Source organism: Macrotis lagotis, chromosome 1 (genome assembly GCF_037893015.1).
Source record: "Macrotis lagotis isolate mMagLag1 chromosome 1, bilby.v1.9.chrom.fasta, whole genome shotgun sequence".
In the NCBI taxonomy this organism is placed as follows: Eukaryota; Metazoa; Chordata; class Mammalia; order Peramelemorphia; family Peramelidae; genus Macrotis; species Macrotis lagotis.
Genome location: NC_133658.1, coordinates 744,723,346 through 744,739,546, shown reverse-complemented (window position 1 = coordinate 744,739,546; position 16,201 = coordinate 744,723,346). Strand labels below are relative to the sequence as shown.

The following is a 16,201-nucleotide window of genomic DNA, read 5'->3' as shown; positions in this document are numbered from 1 at the left end:
AATCAGTATTGTATCTCCCAAGAGATTCACTCTAATATATGAAGCAGGAAGAGAAGTAGCCTCAGTCATTTCTTTCACCCAGTCCTAGACCTACTCTGGCACTATAGGCCACAGTGGGAGACAGGATAAGATGAGAACTACCCTGACTCCCTAGCCCTAGCCCGACCCCCGTACTGCTCCCCCACATACACATACAAATGCTCCCATCTTGGGCAATTAATCAACAATCAATTTTAAATTCCTGCTCTGGACCAGGTGCCCCTACTGAGTAGCCCTCAGTCCCTGTGTTCAGAAAGGAACAACAAATTCTAGCCCTGACTCTGCAGACTCTGGCTGGGCCAAATGCCTTTAATGTTATTTAAATGTCTGGGGTTTGGATCAAATTCTCATCTTTATTTATTGATGTCATCACTAATGGATGGCCTGAGGTCTCCTCTCCTAGGGAGGGAGAAGGCATGGCAAGGGACTAGGCTATCCACAGACTAAGATAAAGATCCAGCAAAGACTTTCCTTCCAAAAATGAGGCACAGTGGAGAGAGCACCAGATCTGGAGTCAGGATGATCTGAGTTCAAACCCCAATGCAGCCACTTATGAGTAATGTGTCCTTGGGCAAGTCATTTAACCTCTGTTTGCCTCAGTTTCATCATCCATAAAATGGTGATAATAATAGAACCTACCTCTCAGGGTTACTATGAGGATCAAATAAGATAATAATTTTATTTAATATAGTGTCCAACAGTATGTTATATATGTATGCTCTATGTAATATGTGTTCATTATTACTATTATTGCTATATCTCTATGATAGCCTCGGAGGGCTGTTTGGCAAACTGCTCTCTATATCACCAGGAGAATGACCAGGGTCCAGGTGTTCTGCCCTCTGCCCAACTCACATAGCTTCTACTTCTACTCTACCTTGACCTTACTACTCATGTTCTATCTAGTATTTACCCTGGAGAAGATGATAAGTCTGGGAAATTATCTCTTACCTTGAACAAGCAGGTGGGTGGTATGGACAGCCTCTCCTTGTATGCTATATGCTCGACAGGTATAAGCACCTCTGTCATCTCGACTGACAGATGTCACTGTTAGGCTCCCATCGCTCACCTAAAGGAGAAAGGGTCAAAGAACAGACAGAGTTCAGCACCTGCCCATGAAGAGGCAGTAGATAACATCAGTTAGGGCAATCCCCAAGTGACTTGCGGGGCGGTCTAGAGCACTAGTCTACAAGCAAGAAGATTCATCTTTTTGAGTTCAAATATGACCTCAGACATTTACTAGCTGTGCGACCCTGGACAAGTCACCTAACCCTGTTTGCCTCAGTTTCCCCAACTGTAAAATGATCTGGAGAGAGAAATGGCAAACCACTCTAGCAACTTTGCCAAGAAAACTCCAAATGAGGTCCTGAAGAATCAGGGATGGTTGAAATGATTAAACAACTATGGATGAAATAATATGTAATGTCATATAAAGTTCTAGTCTTAGAGTCAGGAGAGTCAGATTCAAATTTACTCCCCAATAAGTAATAGCTGTGTGACTTCGGGCAAATTATTTAACCTTCCTGTGTCTCAGTATCCCCATCTGTAAATGAGAATAAAAATATTTGCAATTAGTTTCACAGAGTTGTTGTCAGTAAAGGGGACCGAGATATTAGCTAGCCTATGTTATTTCATTAGAATAGGAAATTCCAAGGTGAGGAAATTCCCTCTAACAATATAGATTATCCCCTTTTCTGCAGTTCATATACTCTTAGAGAGTTACATAAAACATATAAAGAGTAAGTGATTTGTCCAGGTTCACACAGTCAGTTATGTCTGATATAATTGAACTCAGGTCTTCCTGGCTTTGAAGGTAGCTCCCAAATCACCATACAGCGCTGCCCCTATAATTTCTATAGAAGTGTTAAAGTGCTATGTATAAACCTGAGTTGTTATTGTAGGCAAGAGTAGAAAGCTTCCTTATTTCTCCTTACCCTCTAGAGCTGCCCTCCCCTTTCTCCTCTGAAAACCTTTATTCCTCCTCTACCTTTATAACAGAACTTAAAATTCCCCTCCTCCAAGAAGCTTCCCCTGAATGATCTTCTCTTTGGTCTGCATATCCTCCAGCACCTACACTTAAACAGGGCAGAATAAGAAATATGTAGAGAAACAGGCCAGCTAGGTGGCACAATGCATAGAGCATTGGCCTGGGAAACAGGAGGACCAGAGTTAAAATTTGACCTCAGACATGTGCTAGCTATGTGACCCTGGGCAAGTAACTTAGCCCCCTAATTGTCTTCCCCAAAAAAAATACACAGGGAAAGAAAGAGCAAGTAGACTGACTTCAAAGACACAACATGGATCTATAATAAAATGCAATTTGGAAAGTATTTGTAGTGGAAAAATCCAGTATTTGCATTTTTTCCCCAGGACAAGTGCAATAGATCTTTCTTTGATGACTCATGCATAGACCAATCATATTAAGGATGTAAACCATTTGTCAATTGTTCTTCCCAAGGAAGGGTAGGTCAGAAGGGGAAGAGAAAGGGATGTTTGGGTTTGAGAGAAAGAAGAGAGCCTGGAAGGAGGCCTGCCTAATGAAAAGAAGACAGTTTTCCTAGATTATGTCCATCCAAGATGACTTCTATAACTCCTGGGGTCCCATGGCTGAGTCCCAAAGAGGATTTAAAAGACAGAAACTTAGCATATAAAAATTAGAGTCATGCAAAGGTTTTATTAGTTAGACCTTAAGGCACTTTGAGAATTTTATAATAAATAAATATAGATTTGGATATGTGATCTATGTGTATGTATGTATATGTATGTGTATGGAAAGAGAGAGAGAGAGAGAGAGAGAATTAAAAAGACAGACAAACAGACAGAGAGAACCATATATAGTGGATATATATGGGTATATATATCATATATATTTATTTATATGATAAATTATAAATGTATATAATAACTAAAAGAAAGTCTTTATTCCTTCATTGTAAATATGAAATTTAGAGAAAGATTCAAGGTTCAAATTCCCAGTCTGTTAACTTATTTTCTTGTGATCTTGAGCAATTTATTACATTTTTTAGGTTCTCTATTTCCTTCTCTGTAAAATAATAGAGATGGATGGAATGATCTGTAAAATCCCTTCCAGCTCTAAATTCTAAAATCCTTTGATAAGTCAAAATTCTAACTAATTAGTTAGAATTATAACTTGGGGGTTAGGAAAGAAACAAAGAAACAAATGTCTAAAGTTTGGGGACAATTTTTGAGAAGTCTAAAATACAATGAGATGTTTTGAGCTCACAACTAGGCTGATTGAGTCCTTAAATGAAGGATTGTCAGACTACACACTCAGACGCTGAATGACGCAATTGATTGTTAGTTCACTGTGGAGAGAAGGTGGGGGTCTCATTTAGTTGTCAACCCAGAAGTTATCACTTACCTGGAATTTCCCACTAGCCCCAAGAAGGGTCCCTTCCTTGAGCCAAGTGACAATGGGCTTTGGGTTCCCAAAGGCTGTGCAGGTCAGAGTGATGCTTCCACCTTCTTTAGCTTCGATGTACTGTGGGGGTGTCTCCGTAAAGGTAGGGGGTGCTGAAAATTAAAATGAAGGAATGAGGGACAAAATGAGTTCCACTTGCAGAGTCCTTCAACTCCAAGACATGAAAGTTTAGTATAGATCATGAACACTGGTCATAATTATATATAAAATCATAAATCTAAAGCGGGAAGGTCCTTAGTGGCCACTAGCCTAACTCCTCATTTTACTGATGAATAAACTGAGGTCTAAGGATATTAAGTATCTTGTCCAAGGTCAAGGTAATAAGCAATCCAGACTACCATATGCTTTATTCAGATGTCTCTTATGAACAAAAGTTTTCTCCCCTATAATAATGAATAGCTAATATTTGGCACTTTAAAATTTTACAAAGGGTTTTACAGATATTATCTTATTTGGTCTTCACCAAAATGCATCAAGGGCAACCAGGTGGTATATAGTGGATAGAGTGCTGTGTCTGAGGTTAGGAAGACTCATCTTTCTGAGTTCAAATTTGGCCTTAAACACTAACTGTATGACCTTGGACAAGTCATTTAAGCATCTTTGCCTCAGCTTTCTCATCTACAGAATGAGTTGGATAAGGAAATGACAAACTATGACAGTAACTTTGCCAAGAAAACTTCAAATTAGGGTTTTCTGACTTATGAAGAGTCAGAAACAACTAAAATAATTGAACAGCAATAAAATGCAGTAAAGAAGGTGCTCTTTTAATTCCTATCTTAGAGGAGGAAGCTGAAGTTGAGAAAAGGGCAGTGATATGTCCAAGGTCACATAGATGAAGCAAGATTCAAACTTTGATACCTAAGACTAAATCTCACAATAAATACATCTTTATAATCAGGGATTTTATGGCAAATGTTTAATAAACTGTTCCCAAACTTTGGACATTCATCTCTCTGTCTCTCTCCTAAATCCAGACTTAGACACTTAACTAGCTGGGTGACTGTAGGCATCTACTTCCCAGGGTTGTAGTGAAAATCACATGAGATAATATTTGTAAAGCATTTTCATGCCTTTAACATGCATTTAATATATGTACTTAACATTAAATATTTGTTCTCTCCCCCTTTCCTTATCTAAACAAACATTTAAACAATAGATCACACCCTGATTTATAGTGTTTGTTGATTTTTGAGGTATAAGGGATCACACTGATAATTTAACAATCATTTCTACTAACCCTTCTTACCCACACCCACATTCAAGCAACCCCTAGGTCAGTGATGCCCTCACAATTCCAATCTGGAAGGCCCTGAAACAGATTTCTATCTCCTTAAAGCACAGATAAGGAGCTACATTTCATCCAAGATGTTCAAAAGACAACAGGTGCCTCCTTCCTTCTCTAGCCACCACCACAACCTTTTTCCTCTTACAAGTTCTGTGATCACTTCAGATACATTTTTCTTCTGTCCCCACTCCTTTATTTTTCAATTTTGGTGAAAACTCCATCCTTTTTGGATAATTGGCCTTTGAGAGAATCAGTCTCGTTTGTCTGAACTGCTTGAAACAGTAATCCAGACAATCTCAAACCATTGGGTTCTCCATTCATCCTTCTTCTGAGCAGATCCACACAGCCCTCACTTCTAACCAGGACCCTCAAGGGAATGAGTCTTGGGCCATACTTCTCTGGCTTGTGGACTTTCCAACAGAATAAAGTTGGCCCCACAGATTGTCAACCACATAGCACTGGTTTGGACAATCTCATAAAAGCCTAAAATCAATTCCTGGGGGATCCAATGAGCCCAGAGACCTCTACTACACATCCTCTGAGCTGTTCTCTAGATGTTTCTGGATATTCTTTCCTTATATTCTCAAACACATTTAATCAAACAAGAAGCATTTATTAATTATCTACTTTGCGCTAGGTCCTGCGGAACCAAAGCAAAAAATAAAACAGACACTGATCTCAAGGAGTTTAGTAGGGGGTAGGACTAACCCTGTGACTTCACTGGCATAAGGAACCTCTCAAGGAGGAAGCTCCCTCTTCAATAGACACCAACTGGCTCCTTCTCTGCCACATGGACTGAGAGTTGCCCTAGAGCAGTGAGAGGCTAAGTGACTAGCCCACAGAAGAAAAACTCACATTTTCCTGGCTCTAAGGCCACACTACCTCTTAGAACCCCTGGTTCCTTTCAAAACTCACTTCAAAGGTCATCATTTCCTACATGATAACCACTCCCCCCCACTACCAGCACACACACACACACACACACACACACACACACACACACACAAACACACACATCAATTTGTTAGTGGTCTCCATAAACATGCAATTTTTTGCACTTACTTAAGCTATATCTTGTATTTACTCATCTTTGTACATATCATATGTCCTAATTGGATGGAATATACTCAAGGAAAAGTTTTCCTTCATTTTTGCCTTTGTATTCCAATACCTACTATAATATCTAGCAAACAATAAATGTTTAATAAATAGCTAAATTGGGTCACATTTTTAATATGAGAAAAAATCTTTATTTAATCTTTAAGAACACATTTAATATTAATGAAAAAAATCATCCTCCCAGGTCCCTTTTTTTCCTTTTCCAATAGAAACTAGAACAAATGAACCTCAGTATATCTGCCCTTTGAAATACAACTACAGCATCTATTACTTCTGGTGGCAGCTTAAAAAAAAGATAATAAATTAAATTATGTCCTGAAGTGACAAATTAATTACTAATTACACAATTACCTTATTATTTAGGTGCTAATCAGAAAAGTACTTTAAGCAATTTCCAGTTTTCAGGAAAATAATGGTTTGACTCTCGATTATTTACTGAATTAGGTGCTGCTTTGCCAGATGTATTTCCTGGCTTAATTCTTTTTCTACAAGTGCCCTATAATTAATAGTGCAGGTTAGTAATAGGTTGGCCTCTCTTGGAGGTAATTCACAGACCTAAAACAAGGCTGAGGCTTTTCAGGTATTTTCTGAGCAATAAAGAAATAATTGGGTTTGTTTCCGACCAGCTGGTCTTCAAAGGAAACACCAAAGGAGAATTAATTTGTTGTTGTAATTTTTCATTGACCTTTCATTTTAGAAAAATGATTTCCATCAAAGAATGCCTTTTGTCAAACAAGTTAGTTCTTTTGATTGGAATGCTATGGTTTGGAAATTTCTTCTTGAATCATGGGAAGGCTTAGAATAGAAAAGTCCTCAGAGGCTGAGATGGTCCTATCATTCAGTTCACTGTTTTCACTTAGGACCGTAGTTTACCACCTCACATTAAAAGATGCTTATTTTGTTCCTAAAGAAAAGCTCTCTTGGAATAATAATGATATCTTCCTATTCTATGTCCTCCTCAGTCCTGATTACAAGAATATGGTAAATAAGTGTTAATCAATTGACTACAATAGACCTAGAGTAAAAAGGGATTGATATTTTATCTCTTCTAATCAAAAAGTCCTTCCCTGAATCTAACCTAATACTCATTCCCCCTTTTACAGTTTCATTCTTTTTTCCTAGCCTTACCTTGGGAAAGGGAACAAGAATCAACCAATTTAATGGCAGTTAGGAAGCCTGGTATCATCAAGGCTCAACAAGCAATAATTAATCACAAAATCATAAATTAAAAGTGGAAGGAACCTTAAGATCACCTAGACCAATGGTCATCAAATTTACATGCTCAGGACACAGTATACTTTACCATGAGGGAATGTTGGAGCTAGCAACATTAGAGGAGAGCAGGGGGATTCAACCAACCAGTTTTTCTTTTCAATAAGAATAGACATTTTTGTTCTTTGCATGTTTGAAGTCCAACCTTTATCATGCCAAGTACACCAGACAAGCAAAACTTAAATAAATATTTACGCATTTTATCTACAATAACATAACACTTAAATATTACAGCCATTAAAATATAACAGAGAACTTACAGAACTTCTGTTGTAGAACCACCCTCTCATTTTACAAATGAGAAAACTTAGGCCTAGAAAGACCAAGTGACTTGTCCAAAGTCACAAAAGTAGTAAATAAAATGTAAGTTTCAGCAGATTATGAGTGGTTTCATTTTTGGTTTTGGATTTCCTGTGCTTTGCATGAAAATAATAATTAATAAATGTTTATTATGTGCAATCAAAGTCACAGAATGGGGATTTTAATCAATCAATATTTCTTAAGCACCTGCTATGTATCAGGTACTATTCTAAGAGCTAGATTTGAACTTGGATGTTCTGATTTTGAAAACAGTGAATATAATGGAATATTCCTTCTATTATTATATATATATACAACCTTGTTTACACAGTACTTTTAGTCTACCTTAATAGAATGCATTCTCCTGGAGGGCAGAGGCTGTTTCAGTTTTGTCTTTGTACTGCCAAGACCCAATATTTCACCTGCACATAGTAGTAGGTGCTTAATAAAAACTAAATATAATATATGCATATGCTTAATATAGCATGATATTATGTAAAAATCATAATTTTTTGCTTAATTAATTGCAAAGAACTGGACTAGATACTGTTGAAGGGAAGATATAAAAGAAACATGAAAAAAAACAGTCTCTGCCTTTGAGGAGTTTATAATGTAACTGGGAAGAGACCTTGCATGCAGCAGATGAAATGGTTTTAGTAGTCTTGGCATTGGCATATATTATATGATTCTTTTAGTAGCAGATTTACCTTCCTAATTATGTTTTGCTTGAGCTAATATTAAAATGAATTTTCATTCCCTGAACACACAGCAGCTGGTAGCAGGGGGAGATGACTCAAGAGTACGCTAGTGCCAGGGGAAGTCTGGCTGAGATTTAAAATTTGCCGCCAGTCAGGCACACGTGAATAACTGAGAACCTCAAGCAATTAGTGCTAGAGGTTGGCATCAAGAAGCCTAGTTGTCATCTCTGACTGGAGGATTAACTCCCTGGAGGCTGCTTTGCTAAACCAGAGACCTAAGTTCACCTCGGCTTCAACCTGGCCCTGGCTCTGGGACTCTAAGTATTTAAAGATGGCATACCCTAGAAAGAGCAACCTGCAAGATGTCCAGAGTCATCATCCTTTGCTGGACAATCCTGCCCTACACCATGAATCATATCCCAGCCCCAGGAGTTCTCCCACCTCCCATCAGTTACCAGATCTCCAAGGATTAGTATAGTATGCACAGGACCTGTCCCCACCCCACAGTCCAAGGGGAAAGCATCCTCTTTCTAGCTCAACCAAGACAGCTCCTCTCAAGAAGAGATTCTCTCTCTCTCTCTCTCTCTCTCTCTCTCGCTCACTTCCTCTCCTCTCCCCTCCTCTCCTCTCCCTCCCTCCCTCTCTGTCTCTCTCTGTCTCTCTCTGTCTCTTTCACCCCCCTCTATAATATGTATATATATATATCTTTCTCTCCATCTCTCCTTTCTCTCCCCTTTCTTTCTCTCTCTCCCCCTCTTTGTCTCTCTCTCTCTCTCTCTCTCTCTCTCTCTCACACACACACACACACACACACACACACACACACACAGAGTTCCTGGTCCTTGGTAGCTTCATAAATCTATCTCATAATTCACCCTGGGGAAAAATGGTTAAATAAGTAATAAGTGAAGTTTTTTTCCTCCACCCATAGTCATTCCTTTCTGCATTTCTCTGATTTGGTAATGCCCTCAGTTCCCCCATTCCCCAGATGCCTAGTGTCCTCATTAAACTAAAAGGTAAACTTACTCATCATTAAACTCACTCAAGAGTAAAGTGCAAATGACTGCCGACAACTCAAAGTTTTACCCTCCTGGAAATCTTTATATTTTCACAAGGGATCCAAATCTTGAGCTCCAGGAAAGACAATCTAAGAAATTCAGGCATCAGGGAGCAAAAGACCCTTCTTGGAGGCCCTGAGTTCTTGTCACATAGGTGGTTGCTTCACCTTTACAGAATAGTCTTAGCATATCCTTTCTGCAACAACCAGATACCCCAAGAGACAAGTCACCCCAGTTCCAGAGCCCCATCTTTGGCTCCCAAGGTACAGTACTTATCATGAATCACAATGACATTGGGGAGAGTAGAGTGAGATCAGTTCCTGGACTTGGGGATTGCAGCTGAGGCTAGGCAAGATAAAGAAGGCACAAGAGAGGGAGAAAGAAAAAAAAAGGATCCATCTGCAGTGTTTGAAGCAAAAATCCTGACACAGTATCACTGAACTGATTGGGAGAGAATGGAAGAAGGACCATCAGCTGCTTACCATTGATGGTGAGATGCACCCAGCTGCCATTGTGGAAGGTGTCGTATTGTTGGTCAAGCATGAGCACTTTGCACTCGTACCAGCCCTGGTCTTCTGAGCGTACCTGCTCCAGTCGAAGGGATGCCTTATCGTGAAGACTGGCCCGGCCTGAAAGGAATGGAGAGGAAGGGGAGGTCTCTCACACATCATCAGGGAAAGACAGTCATATCATGGGCCCAGCTTGTAATTTCCTACCCCCCCCACCCCCACCTGCTAAGAAACAGGAAGAAGAGAATGGGAAACCCATAGCCCATATCATGCCAAGAAATGGGAAATCCTATGCCAAGGCCCCCAACACAGACACCACCAACAGCAGATGGTGGCGGGTGGAGAAAGAAGTTAAAAAAAAAAAAAAAACAGGCATCCCGCCCCCACCCTAGACCCATGCTGGCCTAGCCCCAGACTTCAGAGGGGAAGTCATCATTCAGAATGCTTGGCAGAGAAAGGGGACTTGGTTCCCTAGACTACATCCCCACTCTTTCCCAGAGTTCCAAGGGGGCAAGGAAAGGCTTGCCAGATGTAAAACAGAGATTTGGAAGAAATATGAAAGAAGAGTAAGACAGAAACAGACAGGTTTGAGGGGGTCCTTGGCCCAGCAATAGAGGATAGAATTTAAAATTGCAATTGATGATAGAATTTAGAACTTTTAGAATTTAGAACTAATAGCAACAAGAATCTGAGTCAGTCTGAAGGGTCTATATGATTTTCCCAAGAAAATCATCACAGAGGTAGTAGCCAGAATTCAAATCCAGATCTTTTGATTCCAATGCTCTCTCCACTAGAGTATACTGTCTCTTTTTTCCCTGCCAGCCCATTTTGGTCCAGAGGAAATCCCCTCCATTTGTGGTATCCCCAAAACCTACAGACAGCATCCCACTTCTGCTTGTATAGTTCCATAAAGGAGAAAAGAAGAAATGTCACTGGTCAGGAGGCTAAGGTCATACTCCCAGCTCTGCCATCTTTTCTAACCCTACAAAAGCAAGGATGATCAGTGATGAAAATGTCTATCTATATGAGAACAGATAGGCACAGTCACTGAACTAGGAGCAAAGAGAAAAGAGGGGAGCTAAGTAGAGGCCCCACGGAGAGGTCCAGCCTTCCCCCAGAATCACCTCTCAGACACCTTGGATTCCTTCTCCTAGTAGTAGGGATTTAATAGCTAGACAGGAACAGTCTTGCTCTTTCATGCTGCCTCATGCCACTCAAATGACACAGTAGCCCCCAAGCTTAGCTTCCTATTCTACATTTCAACCACCTCCAAATCCATCCTCCAACTTAGCTTATCCTGCTTCCTTCCTCTGGACTCTTGGCCATATCCCTGCCTCCCTGTCCCCCAGGAAAGGGGCTACAAGAAGCAAATTCAGAGACAAAAGTTAGGGAAGAACTAGAAAGAGCAGAATTCTCAGGGAAAGAATTTAGGATTCAGAAGTCAAAATCCAGAAGACTATATAGCCAGTTAAAGTCTTCTCTTATTCTACTGTACTCCTACCATCCCAACCCCAAAATGCATGAACACACACACAAATAGCCCTGGCAAGCGGGTAGCTGGCTGGCAGTGAGTCACAGACGGGGAGGCCGCTACTGGCGGGACTAATTGCAGAGCAAGATGAAAATGGGGCCAAGAGGAGTGGAAGATGGATCAGGAGGGGCTTCAGGAGGAAACCCAGGCCTCTGCCAGCAGCTCTGATGCCCTGGGGACAGTACAGAGGTTTTTTTTTGTTTGTCCTTCATTCAGGAAAAAGGACCATGACATTAGGAAGGTGATGCCATAAATTGCAAATGAATTAAATTTCAGTGAGGGTGAGCTGTGCAAAGTCACCAGCCTCACTTTCTCCTCCAGAAGTATCTGGATCCAGTGGCCAGATATAATCAGGATAACTGGAGATGGCCCTGGATGGGCTTTTCAAGCTAAGGTCTTTCCCAGGTATCAGTTCAGTTATTAAGGCTAGGGCAGAAAGGAAGCAAAAAGTGACCTCTTTCACATAAACAACAACAACAAAAAAAAACAGTCTGGGAGGGTAAGAGAGTTTCTGGTCAAAACAGAAACAAGGATTAATTTGCACCGACTCTGAACTTGCAAAGCCCAAACAATGAGCAGATAAGGCTTGATCTGGGACCTATTGTTGACCAATCAATGAAAGCCAGAGTGATGTGGGTTTAAGGATGGTCCTTAAGAACAAAATCTAGCCCTTAAAGTCCAAGATATCTTGTGAGGTTTCAGTAATCAAAATTTATATTCCTTTCGGTAGAGCACAAACATTAGACTTACTGGCACATAGACACACACACACACACACACACACTCCAGAATGGAATGAAGCTCCACCTTCTGAACCCAGGGAAGGGTGTGGGTGAGGCTAGACAGGACTAATTCTACAGCTGCTATTGCTGCTGTAAAGCCACCTGGAACCAAGGCGGAGGAGTTCCAGCAAAAGGGTCCTGTCTGACTCAACTTCCTCCCTAGATAGAAACGACTCCTACTCCCCTGCCCCGCCTTAGTCCTGTCCCCCAGGGGAAGACATCCTGCATCAGTCTCCCTTCTTTCCTTCTCTCCCTCCCCACTTCCAGGCCTTCCTGTTCTTCCATCTCTGTCCAACATCCAAAGGCTGTTCTTGGCAGAAGGACAATGTCATATCCCCAGCATCTGTAGCTCACCCCCTCCTGTCTCCATTCCCATCCCTCCCTCCTATTCAATTAAAAACAACCAGAGCCAAAAGGGACAAAGAAGACAGACACAAAAATGGAGTGAGACATAAAGCAAGGCAGAAATAATTAGAAACCAATATGGAGAGAAAAAGACAGGACCAGAAGGAACTTAAGGCAGGCGCTGGATTGTAAACTCCTTGAGGGCAGGGGCAGTCTGTTGCCTCTTTTTGTATCCTCAGTGTTTAAAAGTCACTGGAACATAGTAAGCACTTAATGATTATTGATTTATTAACTAGCTGCTGAAAACTGAGGAGCCCAGAGAGCTGGCAGAGGCTTTTGAGAGAAGATAAAGATAATGGAATGATGGAACTAGGGGCTCAAAGGAAGAGGTCACTATGTGAGACCCTAGCTCTTTTAGAAGATACTTTCTTTTCCCCACCATCATCATCACTAACATGAATCATCTTTCAATTCATTAAGTTCCTCTCTCACAATAATCTTCGAGGGAGGCAGCACAATAGGTTTTTATAGCCATATGGGAAACTGAGGCCAAGTAACTTCAATTCAATTAACCATTGATTTGCCTGGCACTTTGATACATGCCAGAGACACAAAAAGGGGCAAAAGACAGTCCCTGACCTCAAACAGCTCACAATCTAATGGGGGTAACAACAAATAAATATGTATAAATTATATATTGGATAAAAAGAAAATAATTAACAGCGGAAATGTACGAGAATTAAGCAGGGTTGGAAAAGATGTAGAAGATGGGATTTTAGCTGGAATTCAAAGGAAGGTCACTCAACAAGTTGGTGGTAAATTTGGGGATTTGAACCAAGATACCTGGTACTTTCCATGGATAAGGGTAATTACTTTACTGCACCCCTCCCCAGTCTTACCTGCATACTCAGGGTCCACGTGAGGGGGATAGTAGCCAAACTTGATGAATATGGGGATGGGAACCCCAAACTTGAACCATTCGACCACGTAGGGGGGAGGTTGTCCCGTCACGGGGTGGATCACATCGCATCTCAGAATAACGCCCTCACCAGCCCTTGCAGTCACAAACTCAGGCTCCTCCCGAAGGTGGGCACCTAGTAGCACAAGATGGTTTAAGTAGGTAATGAGGGAAGGAAAAAGATTTCCACCTTCCATCTCTTCACTTGTTTGTATTGATCATCCCTCATGCTCCTTCACTCCCATCTTTGGATTCCTTTAGTTTCCATCAAGACAGCTCAAATCCCAAATTCTACAAGTCTCTCCCATCTCCCAAAAGCTTATGCCTTTCCCTCTCAAATTACCTTGATCTACCTAGTCTATTGGAGGTCCCTTGAATATTGTTTTCCTTATTAGAATATAAACTCCTGCTTTTGCCTTTGTTTGAATCCCCATTGCTTGGCAAATATCAGTGCTGACTGAGAGTCTCTCATCTCTTCATACCCTCATCTAAGAACACTCACTCTTAGATACAATCTTCCACCCTCAAAGGGTTAACTCCTACTCCTCAGAAATAGCCTATCTTCCCAGAAAGGAAAATTCACTTTTCCCAACTTGATCCCTATTCACCAGACTAATATTCCTTCCCCATAAGACAGAATATGGGAATACTCTACTTCAAGACAGAACACCACCCTTTCCATAGAATTTTTCTCCTCAGGAGTTAACATCCTTTCCTTAAGAAAATGGCCCTGTCCCCCAGATCTATTAATCCTAAAGGATGTGTGTCTTCCCTCTGCCTGAGGAAACCCAAAAACATTCCAGCTTTAGCAGGAAGGGGGAGGGAGAGAGAGAGAGAGAGATGAGGGAGTTAAATAGAAAGTAAAAACCAGCATTTCCCTCCCAAGACAAAATGCTTTGGGTTTATAAGCAACTCTGCCCTGCCTGCCCTACTCTCCTCTACAACACATACATCAGGATTAGTAAAAAGGGCTCCCACCCCTTCTCTGTGGAGCCCCCTTGCCAGTTGTAGCTAGCTATTACACACACACACACACACACACACACACTTCCATCTAAAGCTCCACAATCAGAGTTTAGAACCAAAACTGCAGACACAACCACCCTCCCACCCTCCTCTGAGCACTGACAGATGCTAGCACCAAAAAAAAGAAAAGAAAAAAAAGGAAAGCAAGAAAAAAAGGGGGACTAATGGAAAGGACTAGGGGAATCCCTGACAAAGCAGAGGCGGTTTAGGGCACCACTGGTGAAATTAGCTAATTGGCCATTCTATCCCCTGCCCACCTTCACTCTCTTCATTCCCCTCTAGCTGCCGCAGAATGGGGAGGGCTGGTTGTGGAAAAGACCTAATTCTCATCTAATCATCCAATTTCTAATCCAGAGGTTCTTAACCTTTTTGTGTTGAGGACCCCTTGGGCAGACTGGTGAAATCTATGGACTTCTTTCAGATGCTTTTAGGTGCATAAAATACACAAAGGAAATTAATTGCATTTAAATTTTTAAAAAATTCCCATTCAAGTTCTTAGACCTTTTGAAACCTAAGAATCCCTGCCCTAAATCTATCCTTTATCATTGGTAATTTACTGAATGCTACCCCTGGGATGACAGAGAAATGGAAAGGGGAGAGAGACACTTGTGGGGTTCACCTCACTAAATTTTGTTGTTCCGCTGGTAAAAATTATTATTTCAATGCTGAAGGGAAATTAAGTAATGATCTGGGTTCTTAGACTCCTATCACTAGCTAGGTACAAGATTGGGGTAACCCTTATTTAAAAGGTGGGGAAACAAATACTCTTCTGTAACTCCCTCACCAAAATAGAAAAAAACAAAAGAATTCAGTTAACCCATGCACTACCAGACTACCACAGATTCTTGCTATTCTACCATGATCTCCCAAATCCCTCAAGCAAGGCTAAAATCTTCCAATACCTTCATTCCCACTGCCCCCTAAAAAACATCCTTCTACTCTCAATGGAAACTTCTTTCTAGCAAGGTCACAAGGTCACCTTGTTCAGTGGAGAGCCTTACAAGGGAGGGAGAATGTAGGAGTCACTCCCCAAATGTTACTAGCTCTCCATCACTTGTCCAAATGACCCATATCTCCACAACCTTACCATGTCAAGGTTGCCAAAATTGCCTTAGTATCCCAAGATTATAACCCACACACCCCCAACTCTTACGGGTGAACAAGGAGAAGAAATATGGGGCTTTACCCTGTACTGCGCTAGCAGCCCCAAAATAATAACTGCTTGCTCCTTTGATATATGAGAGCTGTCTCCCTCTGCTCCCCCTCCCAACCCCCTCCCACTGCAGTTGTGGGTCCTTGAACTGGGGAGGGAGCCCAGGAGAACAGCATCCTGACTCTCTGCAACTTGCTAAAGGAGGAGGGAGGAGGCAAATCCTTCTAGAAGCTGATTGGCTGCAGGTGACATCACTGTTTTCTAGAGAAGGAGCTAAGATCACTGGATATTTTTGGAGCAGAGCAGAGCGCTGCACTCACCTGCTAGTGGCCCCAGCAGCTTCTCCAGCCCCCTCCCCCCAATCCCAACCTATGTTGCACTTCTAGCCCCTCTGTGAAGGAAGGGGGAGGCATGCAGCTGCAGCATCTCCCTCCTCCCCAGTCAGAGAATTTAGGCAAGGGCTCGGCATTTCAGGAAGGATAAAGAATCTCCGGTTTCCCTCTCTCAACCCCAATGATTCCCAAGGTGAGGAATTAAGGGAAGAGAGTCCAATAATGGGAAAGCAAGTTCTCAGAGGACACTGAGGTATGGGTATTTGTAGAACCTCAGTGAGAGTGTATGCATGCACTCAGAGGTGTTTATGTGCATCTCTGGAGTGTGGATCTGCAAGGAAATTGCAGTGAG

The 16,201-nt window shown here is 41.5% G+C and overlaps 1 protein-coding gene across 1 annotated transcript in view; it reads right to left on the bottom strand.

Moving 5' to 3' along the window:
• The window catches only part of IGSF9B (immunoglobulin superfamily member 9B), a 68,604-nt gene that overhangs the window by 41,406 nt on the left and 10,997 nt on the right, over positions 1-16,201 (bottom strand). Inside the window, exons 2-5 of the mRNA XM_074216282.1 lie at positions 13,280-13,474; positions 9,696-9,842; positions 3,422-3,573; positions 991-1,108 (exon numbers count right to left, since the gene is read on the bottom strand). Of these exons, the coding sequence (XP_074072383.1) occupies positions 991-1,108; positions 3,422-3,573; positions 9,696-9,842; positions 13,280-13,474 (612 nt within the window). The remainder of the gene's footprint in view (positions 1-990; positions 1,109-3,421; positions 3,574-9,695; positions 9,843-13,279; positions 13,475-16,201) is intronic.